At 34.1% G+C, this 11,847-nt stretch overlaps 1 protein-coding gene across 1 annotated transcript in view; it reads right to left on the bottom strand.

Moving 5' to 3' along the window:
* Nucleotides 1-567: 567 nt before the first annotated feature.
* The window catches only part of KDM5A (lysine demethylase 5A), a 133,932-nt gene continuing 122,652 nt past the window's right edge, over nucleotides 568-11,847 (bottom strand). Inside the window, exons 27-28 of the mRNA XM_037064822.1 lie at nucleotides 9,677-10,087; nucleotides 568-3,863 (exon numbers count right to left, since the gene is read on the bottom strand). Of these exons, the coding sequence (XP_036920717.1) occupies nucleotides 3,657-3,863; nucleotides 9,677-10,087 (618 nt within the window). The 3' untranslated portion in view covers nucleotides 568-3,656. The remainder of the gene's footprint in view (nucleotides 3,864-9,676; nucleotides 10,088-11,847) is intronic.

Here is an 11,847-nt window from a genome sequence, read left to right as displayed (position 1 = left end):
TTTTTAAAAAAGAGGGGGACAGCAAATCAACTGCCTGTTTTTTTTTAATTATACTTAAGGACCTACTGCAAAAGCAACTTACTACACACCCATTCATACAGAAACTTTTATTGAACCTGGTCATATGTGGGACTTGAACAGCTTAATTTTTCTACAATTTACACTTTCAAATCCCACTGCAAATTATCACTTTCTCCTTTAAAAAGTGGATAACATCACCTTTTAAAAGTGGGGCTTTCTCAATTTTTCCTTTCCTCTTCCTATTTTAAGTACTGGCTGATGTCACACAAATGGCTATAGAATCAAAATATTGACAAGCAGGGAGTTTCTTTTACATGCACTGAATTGCACCCAGAATCTAAAAATTAAGAAAAACAATTAATTTCTTAGACACTTGCTAAAGACAAAAGGAGAGAACAAAAGTGAAGCACAGGAAAAATTGTTCTAATATTACAAGTATATTGTGAGGAATCAGATTTAATGTTTCCCTTTTCAATTACGCAAAGTATGATATATAATAATTTGTAATTTTATTGAGGCACAAGTTTGAACCATGCAGTGCAAAGCTGGTTTGCAGTAACTTTATTTACAACTCAACATGGCTTTGTTGCAGTACCTACCAAAGTGAAACACACATCTGTGAGAGGAAAATGCTCCTTCCTCCAACAAGACTACCAATGCTTTAGTTGGACTCGTAAACTTAGAGTTTGCATAGTTCTAATGACCCACCCTTTGAGACTATCAAGGCCCTACCGTTTTTTCATTTTTCACTCTATAATCTTTGCCAAAATAGTTTAAAATGAAGGTAGTAAGAAATACGTTTGAAAGAACTAACATCTAAGTTACAATACCAATGGTGAAGAATTACAACTTTGAGGAGATAGAAAGGGTAAAGAAACACTTCAAATTATTTCTATATAAAATGTTAAAATACTGAAGAATGGTGTAAATAGTAATTCCCCCTAACTGAAAACAATGTTTTGTGTTAGAGCATCAGCATTTCTCTAAATAAAGTCTCAGTCCATTAATTCCAAAACTGGTTTGTCTATGATAACTTTTCTTTCTCCCACTCTCTTAAAAACATTAATTTCAACTGCTCTTCTCAGCCTTGGTTTAAATTTATGGTCTAGAGTCAGACCAAATCCTCCCAGACTTTCAAGTAAATACAGAAAATCCCACTGTATCTATTAAATGATACTACATTAAGTTTCAAAATGCCAGAAGAAAAACTGGAAGCTTTTTCATGGTTGGAGACTGCTCTTATTTTTCTCTCAGGTCTTTAGCAGACAAATGCCATATTAAGAACATAAGGCATTCCTTAAACAGCTACCTATATCCATCTACCATGGTCCAAGAAGCAAAGCACTTTAGATATCTTTCTTAGCATCCTCATGCCTCTCCATTAATAGCTGAGTAGTTGGGTGACCAGGAAGAAAAATAGAATATTTTAAAATGTATTCCAGACAGCCATCACTTAAAATTGCATTCAATTTTTAACCCGCAAGTATTTGAAGATTTTTACAGAGAAGACCAAAAGGCAAAAAATTCTGTGCTTTCTTTTGTAACATCAACCAAGTGACATTTTTGAACAGTATCTTTATATAGTTCAGCAAAATGAAAACTTATGAAATTGGTTAACTAGTCAGCCTGCAATATCCACTGAAATCTTAAATGACACACACTTGAGGAGATGATATTCTCAAGACACATGCACAGCAACGCTTACAAACTTAACAGGTCAAAACACTCAAAATGTTATTAAGGGAAGAGTGACTGAAAAATTGGTAGTCTGAACCACAGAGAAAGCATTTTCAAAAATTGAATTTTATAGAAAAGGTTTTGCTTATTTTTTTTTGTAAGATGCCTTTTGAGTTAAACCTCATACCCACTCAAACTGTGACTGGACAGTACATTTCAGTTCTAGTTACCAGAAAGACATTTCTTTCAAATAAATTGGGGCAAAGTGGGAAGGAGACTAGAAGCTATTCTTTAGGTCCACCCTGCCCCCTTTAAAAGTAAAACTTATGAATTTAAGTCAAATGACAGTTTTTAAACCAAATAAAAGAGACACAGAATAGTAACAAAGTATTTTTAGTTAGTTTTTCTTTGAAAAAAATTAGTCCCCTTCTATTAAGAATTTTCACACAGCTTACCTAACACCTTAACAAGAACAGAGAACACAACAGAAGAGGCCACAGCACCATAGTTTCACACATTCACATAGAAAAAACAGCCATCATATAGTAAGACCAAGATTCCCAACAGACAGGGACAAGACCCAACGCACAAAGGAAATATAATTATTTATTTAAACAAAAACAAGATGGAAGCTCTGGTTAGGCCAGGATGGAGAAGGAAGTGCTAACTCCTTGTATTACAAGGAGAAATGGGATTTCTTTATTGAAAAGCAAAAAAGAGCAATCCAGTCCCCAAATGGATTTCTGATGCTGAAACTCTGTCATATGCTGCTGGTAACAGTAAATATATATATTTATATATTCATATATGTATATTAAAAAAGGAAAAATAATCTATTTATAGAACAGTCAGTAGTCAGAGACATTTAGAAAAAAGTAAAAACAGGTCCTTTTTTCTTTTTTAAAAAATGGACTTAGTAAAACAACTTCATCACCCAGAAGTCCTACAATCCCACACCCTGTGATGAAGCATGGTGTCATTCAATAGCATCTGCTGTGTGCCATGGTCAGAAATGGCCAGTATTGGAAACAGCAGACATTGGTGTCAGGGCTGCCAGGCAAAAAGCTGTTACTTGCTGGTTTTGCTCATGGCCATGCCTGAAACCTGGTGGTAACTAGTATACTTGTGAATGAAAGTTTTCCCAAAACGCATGCATCACTGTGGCTCAGTAAAACATTAACTTGTCCTTTCTTTTGCAGAGGGCTGGATCCATGTACCTGCTCTTCTCTAAGCCAAAACAAAAGGCTACTTAGTCTTGAAATAAGAAAAGCTCTCTTATCAGAATACAATCTATTCAGATTTCTGAATTATAAGACATTCTCCTTCTTAGGGAGATAAGGTGATCTGCCTATCTTTTGGGGGTTTCTTCTTGGTACAAACCAGCACAAAGTAGCTGAGGTCTAGGCGGCACTAGTATCCCATGACTTCTAACAAGAGTAAACTTTGGCCCTGTTCTTTTCCTAGCTATATTTTCAGGGCATTAGATACCACGTAACAGTGGGGGGAAAGCGGTGCTTTGACTCCTCTGTAACTATCCTAAGGAGATCCAAGTAATCAGCACCTCCAGAGGGTGTGGCCTCTAGGTGGTAAACCTCTAATTAATATCAACTGGCCATTAAGACACACATCCCTACATGCCCTGCTGGAACACCAATGTATTAATCCCAACCAACCACCCTGGAGCTCAAATGCCTGGCCTTAATGTAACAAATCATACTCAAAAAAGACATGAACTCAAATATTGGCTGCTATACCAAAGAAGACATCCTCTGCACAGATGTGTTGATACAGAATGGAGATCACACAGTCCATGCAATAAGGAAGTCAGCTACAGGACTTTCTTTGAAGGCCATTTGTCTTTGGAAGCAACATTATGAGTGGATCTAACTCACTCAATTTTATGACTGAGGTCTTAATGTGGTCCATTTTCTCCATGTCCCAAACTAACTCAGCATCTGCTAACTGGTCTCCTTAAGATCCTCCATTGGTAATTTGTAGCTCATTATGAAGGAAGAAGCTGGTGCTTGACCTGGGCTATCTGGCCCCTGCTTCTTTGCACAGTTTATACAGATGTAATCTTCATTTTCAGCCATTTCTGGAGACACACCCACACAAACTTGATGAAACCACTCATCACAGCCACCATCACATTGTACCCAGTCTACCTGTAAGAAACAAGATTGGGAAATGTTTAGGTTACATAATCATTAAGCCTAAAATAAAAGCAAACCAAAAAGCTTTCTTGATAAATGATAGCAAAAATCAGGATGTCCAGAGATAGACAATGACTTCTTATGGGGTTCTTTTTCAAAGAAAGAAGTTGAGAAGCTAATACCCCAAAGCTATATTTTACCATGCTATGTCCACAAAATTTGGCCCATTAGGTACTCCATTACCTCATAAATTACCTGGGACTTCTTGTGAGGCAGTAACATGTTTGAGAAAAACTTGACAAAAAAGGAACTTCTAATAGAGCAGCCAAGTAGTTTTAGCTAATATTAACAATTTCTAGGCAATGCAATTATCAATCAAGAAAGGAAGAGCACAACAATGTGAAGGCAATCCTGTGTATTAGCTTTATTTCAAAGAGATAAGCCAAAATACTAAGAGCATTAAATACCTTTTTAGAAAAGCAGTCACATAGGCCACTTTTAAAACTAATATTTTTTATTCTTCTCTTCTTCCGTTACAAATACAACTCCCTATAAAAAGTTAGCAAATATCAGAGGTCACATCTTACAAATTAACCAATTAAAACAGTCAAAGACACAGGTCAATAGATCGCTCTAAGGTTTAAAATCAGTCTGGATAACTGCTAAGTCAGCGGCACATGCCAGGCAAACTTTGACCCTTCAAAGAAGACTGATTATAGGAGGCTAGAAAGGCACTGTCATTTGGTGACTTGAAGCCTTGGCCTAGAGTGAAAAATAAGGTGATTTCTCTACTTGGAGGGTGGTTGTGGTGGTTTTCACAGCTGATTTCATGGCAGATGCAGTACACACTACAGGAGTCAATCATTTCACTGGTAAGGTAGGAAGTCACTTAAAACAAGGAGTTTTGCCAGATAACATAGCAAAGTAAGGAGTATGAAGGGATTAAATAAGTACCTCAATACAGCTTGTGAGAAAGAACAAAGGAAAGAGGTTTTGGCTAAATAAATGAGTTTCAAGGAAAGCGAATACGTTTCCAAATTAACTTCCATGTATTATTAAAAATTATCAGAACTATGATAGTCATGTTATTAGTTTTAAGGTTTTATTAATGGGTGGGAGAAATCGTTTGTCAAAATAACCTTTCTGCTTTCATTGTTCCTGTTCTAAAATTCTACAGTTTAAGAAACTATGTTGTGTAGTATAAAGAGTACTGAATTCAGTCAGAAGTTCTAAGTTCTGATGTGTGTAATTTGAGGCAAGTCATTTAATCTCATTAAGGGTTAATTTCTTCACTGTAAAATGGAGATAATATTTTCTTTACAGAATTACTGAAAAGATCAAATGAAATAATGTATGGCAAAACACCTAGTTACTGCCTAGGATACTGGAACACCTTTTTAGTGTCAAAGTTTCATGGCTCTACTCAATATCCTACCTTCCACAAAAACTTCTGCATCTTTAAATAACTGCCCGCAGCAGTGCCCCTTCTCAAAATGTGTGTTTTGCATCAGAATCACCTGCTGTGTTTGTTGTAAGTACAGCTAATACCCATCCCAAACCTATAGACTCAGAATATCTCGGGGGTATAAACCAGAAGAAAACATTTTAATCAACCCCCAGGTAAATCTTATTCTAAATGTGATCACTGTCACTTGGTGATACTGCTCTCTGTAAATAGAGCAATTGAACAACTCCTTCCTAAAATAATTTTTTTCTCGATTTGTGTAATATTTATTTTCTGAAGTCTGCAATAAAGAAAATAATTGATCAAAATGTTCCTTTGTGGCAAACTATATCAGAGATAGAAAAGGAAGATACTGACCTCTGTGCAACAAAATAAAAAGAAAAGTCCTGAGAGCAGGTGAAGGTTTATAAAGTGCTAATTCAGTAGTAGGTGAACTCAAGATAAATGTTTTGGCTATTTGGAGTGAAAAAGGGAATTGGAAAGATATATGGTTTCTTTAGACTGCCCAGATTTGGGATATTATCCTGTCTATGATTACACCTCTGAACCCTCCACACCAGTCCCATTCATAGTAATCCATAGGATAAGAAAGTCACCAATCTATCTGTATTTGCTAAGAAAATTGGTCTCATGTCTTTTAAAACCTGTATCTGCACTTTACTCACTAGCTCCCTATTTCCCAAAATTAAATTGATCACTCTCCTTAGAATAAGGAAGACATTTTCCCTTTTGTGATTTTGGCTAGAGGTACATTCTCAAACCTAGCTTTTCCACTGGATTCTGAAAGAATACTTAACTTTTCTTAATATACTCATTGATACACAAACTCTATCCCAGACCACAGGTTACATAACAATGTACCCTGATACTCTAACAGGGAAAAAACATTCCTTCTCTTATTATCTTTTTATCATGTCCCTCTACTAACAATCAAACTCTAGTTGTGTGAAAAGGCCCACACAGGATCATAAAGCAAACTCAAGTTTGGAGTGTCAATCCAGATCCACATAAGATTTTGGCATACCATGACAGACTATATAATAGCCTGAAAACTCAAGAACATAGAATCTGGCCAACTGCCTATTAAGTTCTAATAGTCATCTCCCTTCTGGGAGATGTATTTATCAAATTATAAAAATAACTGTAAAAACTTCATAACTATGAGCTCTTTAAATATTAACTAATACCAGAGAAAACATTATAAAACAAACAATTTACTAGGTTTGGATTTCAGAAAATGTGTTTAAAAGAGAACTATATTAATAGAGGAAATAATACAAGTTTGACATTCATGTTTTGCTACATGGTTTATATTTATACTTAAAAATACTTGGCATATATTTTGTTCAATTCTTAAAGCATATTACTGCAATGGGGATAAAAAAGCCTGGTGACTTCATGATATTCTTAGCTCAGTTACCCAACTGAGCTTTTGGAATTTTGGCATTCAATCTCTTTGGTACCAAGGTTCCTTGCAAAGGTCAGATTTGAAAATTTTTTAAATTCACTTGATGAAGGACAATATAGCATATATTCAGAATCCTTTTATCTACTTTTTTTGGTGCTCTCAGGATTCAGTGACCAGGTTCTCTCAGTCTGCCCAAGACTGATGGGTTTCTTAAGACACAGAATTTCAGTGGAAGGAGTAAGAAAGTTGCAAGCAAGTCAGAATATGATGGGAGAGACAGTTTTTAAAAAATTCTATTCTGATACTTTCCCTTTCTCTTTCCAAAATATTTTGAAATTGAGGCTGGGTAACATTTAGGTAATTCTTCAAAGTTTTCTCAGTCTGCACATTTTGGGGAAACAGTAATTGGTTAGAAAAATGGTAAATATATATTTATCTAAATATGAATGAACCATAAATTATTTTTTACTGCATGTTATTTTTAAAAAAGATAAACTACCCAAAAAGCATTCTTTTCTTGTCAATATTTTGTTCTGAGATGTGTGCCATACACGAATTTAGATCTTCTTAGACAAATATTATACTTCAAACTGAGAAAGTTATCAAATTCAATACAAAGCTTATAAAGAAATATACGTTTTATATAGTGAAACTGGTGTCAGGAACAAACCTGAAGAACGACAAAAATTGCAAAATACCAATGATGAGCAAAATGTTTAAAATCTGAAATAATTTTTTAAAATTAAATATACATTACAGAAATACAGTATTTACTAAGCTTCTTTTATGTAAGCTAATGACAGCTTAAGGTACACACTCCTCACCTTTGTATGTGTTTTAACAGTTTAAAATAGACATTTTCTCTAAAGATTAAATCTCTTTTTGCTCCATCGCAATGTAGGTAACTTTCTAAATTTCTTTACAAAATTACCTATACTGGTAGGAGCAAATCTTAGGGCTCATTTAATAATAATGATCACACTTTAACCCTTACATTGCACATCTGGTTAACAAGTGCTTTTGTAGAGATTATCTAACTTATTCTCATAACCCTGAGAATAAGCAAGTTAATTTAAAAATTTTATAACAAAGAAAAAAAACTACGTGTAGTGTTTATATGCTACAAGAAGATAAAAGGAGGAAAAGAGAAGGTTAATAGGATCATACCAGATATAAAAACTATACAGATAATAGACAAGCTTGAAAAAGAAACGTATTTTGCTGACAGTCCCAAAACTGCCATAAAATTAGTTAAAGGAGAAAGGGAGAAGTTCTGCCAACATTGAGCTGCTAATACCCAAGGAAAAACAGTTAACCTTTCATCAGCCTCTTTAATAACAAATTCAGATGAGAATAAATTCAATATAAAAAATAAAAATAACCCTGGCTGGTCTGTAGCTCAGTGGATTGAGCGCAGGCCTATGAACTACACGATCGCGGTTCGATTCCCAGTCAGGGCACATGCCTGGGTTGCAGGCCAGTTCCCAGCAGGGGACTCACAAGAAGCAACCATACATTGACATTTCTCTCCTTCTCTCCTTCCCTTCCTCTCTAAAGATAAATAAATAAAATCTTTTAAAAAAATAAAAATAAAAATAACACACACATACATCTACTAAAATGTTTAAAGTATATAAAAATGCTTATGAAATTAAAAAAGATACCAAAGTGAATAGACAGTATGACATGATATAAAATAAATCATATAAAAAGGGACTGAAAGTAAACACACAAAAATGGGTGTCGTTGGAAGGTCAGACTATGGGATATACATTTTCCTACATATTCATTTGCCAAAAATGAGTGGAAAAACTTTAACAAATATAATTTAAATATAAGTGCCATTAAGTTTTGAAATGTGATTTTGTATTTTTACACCTCAATTAATGCTGGGCTGAGGCTATTAGTGGAGAGAACCTGGTCTCTGGGACCAGGTAACCACGGTTCTACTTTTGCTCTTGCCACTAATTAGCTCTGTGACTTTGGTCACATCACTTTTCTTCATTGAGTCCTGGTTTCATAATTTACAAAATGAAACCCCCTGGATGATGTGACTTTTTCAAGCTCTATCAATATTTGATTAAGGAGGGAACTGAGGAAATAATGATGCAGTTGTATTTATTCTGTTCATATATTCAAACTGAGAAGCTATTAAAATTCTAAATACCAAATCATATAATGAGCATAATAAAATTAAAACTATGAACTTACTAATAACCTTGATAGGAACCATAATTGATATCTCCAGTGATCTTATGAACTGAGATTTTTTCATGAAGTCCATTCATCTTTCTGAGAACATTAATACTACCTAAAGGATGGCCACTATACACAATTACTATACTTAAAATTAAGGAGTAAAATTTTTTAAACATTACCTTTAAAGGTCTTAACTATTTTTTACAAGGGATTTCAAAACATCATATTCCATTTAGGAGAGTGCACATAGGCCTGAGTAATAGATAAGACACCCCAGGCAAAAAGGGAAGACTTCACCCCTGAGTTTTAGGTTATTAGAACAAATTTTAATGCAATTTGCCAGAGCTCTCAGAATACAGGCCAAGCATATTTTCAGGGCACTGTGGCTAATTAACAAAGTATTTAGTTCTCTGAGTCACCCCATGGGGAAGGCTAAGACTATTTTGAAGTTTTTTATGCCAACTGCATATGAAATACACTGCTGCCCTAGGTTATCACATAACTCCTCTCTGCTCTTGCCTCATTATGTTCACTAAATATATAAATTTTAAAATACAGAATTTCTTCTACTAAAGCACACTGATCTAAGAGCCTCATAATTCGAAAACAGTTTATAGGAACTGTAGAAAATATGTTGGAAGCACAAACCCTGGGATCAAAAACAAACTACCATGATGTTAAACATATGTCTGTCTGTACACCTGCTGCTCCTTGTCCTCTCTCACACTTGCGCTACATCTCTTCAGAACTCACCTTGTCTTTGCAGGGCCGTTGGCAGTTTTGTGCTGCACACACAGCATTCTCATCATCAGATTCCTCTGCTCCTGACCAGTCATACTTTGAGGGAATGTCCAACACCTTCTTCTCTCTCTTCTTCTCAGTATTCTCTTTCATAAGCTCAACTTTGGCTGCAGCAGCCTTTTCCTTCTTTTTCTTCCTCTCTTCTTCTTTTGCTAGTTTCTTGGCCAGTTTGTTCAGCTCTTTTGATTTTTCTGCACTTAATTTTAATTTCTTCTTTTTAGGTTTATCCATTTTCTTTAACTCTTTGGACTTCTGTTTTCCTTCTCCAAAGAGCCGTTCTACTTTTTCTAGCTTCCGTTTCCGTTTCTTCTCTGAGGAGTCCTTTCCTTTTATTTTTAATGGTTTTTCTTCCATGCTGTCATCCTTCAAAAATATAAAATCAGAAAAAATTTTCAATTAAGACATTTAAAAAGCTTTGTTCTTTTATGTGAGTTACCTTGAAGAGTCAAATACGTAAACACAAATTATAGTAGAAGTTAATGGGGAAGGAAGAAATGAAGTTTATTGCTTAATGGGTACAGAGTTTTTATTTGGGATGTTTAAAAATTTCTGCATAGATAATGGTGATCAATGCATAACACTATGAATGTAACTAATACAACTGAATTGTATACTTAAAAAGAATTAAAACAGTAAATATTATAAAAATAGTAAAAATAGTTATTTAGAAAAAGGATTAAATAGTAAATTTTGTGTTGTATACGTTAACCGTAAGTATTCTAAAGATATTTAAAAGACATTTTAAGAAGGCAAGCATAATATTCAGTAAAGATAATCAATAACAGAAAATAATAGCAAGCCCTAAATAAAATACCTCACATATTTTTAGCTTGTTAGGAGAAAAAAAGAGTAAAAAGTTTCATTGTTAGTATATATTAATATAATCTGTAGCATCTGTTTTAGAGGAAAACACACTCAGAAAACTAAATGTAGTAAATTAAATTACGTAATAATTTTTTCTCTCCATTTACCACTACTATAGTTCTTTATTAACTCAATAAATTCTTGGAGGTTAATAAGTTAGTAGAAATCTTATCAAAACATATAAAATTGTATCATGATATCATTAGAAAGGGTATGTAGTGACTTTGGCAAGAGCTAGAATATAATTGATGTGACAAGGCAAGAAAATTATCATTTTTCATTTCAACTTTCTAATATTGTTATTTTGTGCCAGTGTAATAAATATTAAAGTTTTAATAGTAAAGGTATATCTAGGAACAGAAAGAGCAAGGGGAAAGTAGAAGAAAAACTGAAAATATAAGTTTGATAATTACTTAGGAGATAACACTTGAGAATTTTTCCAGATTTGAGACTGAAAAATCTTTTACAGGAAATTAACAATCTGCAGACTCGAAAATACACTGCATTATAAATGCCTAACTCTATTACACCTTGAACAGGATATTTAACTTCTAAATACTTTGTGTCCTTTTATGTAAAATAAGAGAAAGAGGATCAGATGAGATAATGAATGTGAAGAAAATGCTCTGTGGACTGGAAAACATTTTTTATAGTAGGCTACACCTTAGATTTGACTTTCAAACCAAAAACAAACTAAACTATAGTATGCTAAGTGTATCTGTATCAACTATTGGTAACACTGTACCATTCCATTACACAGAAGCAAATAATGAAAAGAATACTAGGAATTACATGCCACAGTTAGAAACCAAGTCTCACATGTTTTTACTACATGTGTGATCTTAGGCAAGTTTCTACCTCTTGCATCCTTAATTTCTTCACATGCAGAAAGGCTAAAAATACTTGCCTTGTCTATCCTTTTCCCTCTCCCTCCTTCAGGATTGTAGTGAGGATCAAATGAGATCAAAGATATATAAACACTGTATATATACAAACTGCTATGCAGGTAATAACATATAAATATGGACTTTCCCTCCCCATTTTTGTACAACTGTTTCCTTGGGAAGCTTGATTTTGTAAAAAAACAAAACATGATAATAATAATAACTTTGTTTCAGGTGTACAATCCAGTAATTTGACATTTATATAACTTACAAAGTGATCACCCCTAAAAATCTAGCACCCATCGGAGACCACACACAATTATTAGAATATTACTATGTTCCCTATGCTGTAATTTACATCCCCATGACTTTTCT

The sequence above is a fragment of the Sturnira hondurensis genome, unplaced genomic scaffold, assembly GCF_014824575.4.
Source record: "Sturnira hondurensis isolate 20B ecotype Veracruz unplaced genomic scaffold, ASM1482457v3 Scaffold0015509, whole genome shotgun sequence".
Lineage (NCBI taxonomy): Eukaryota > Metazoa > Chordata > Mammalia > Chiroptera > Phyllostomidae > Sturnira > Sturnira hondurensis.
The sequence above is the reverse complement of the archived record's forward strand: the minus strand, read 5'-3'. Positions and strand labels throughout refer to the sequence as shown.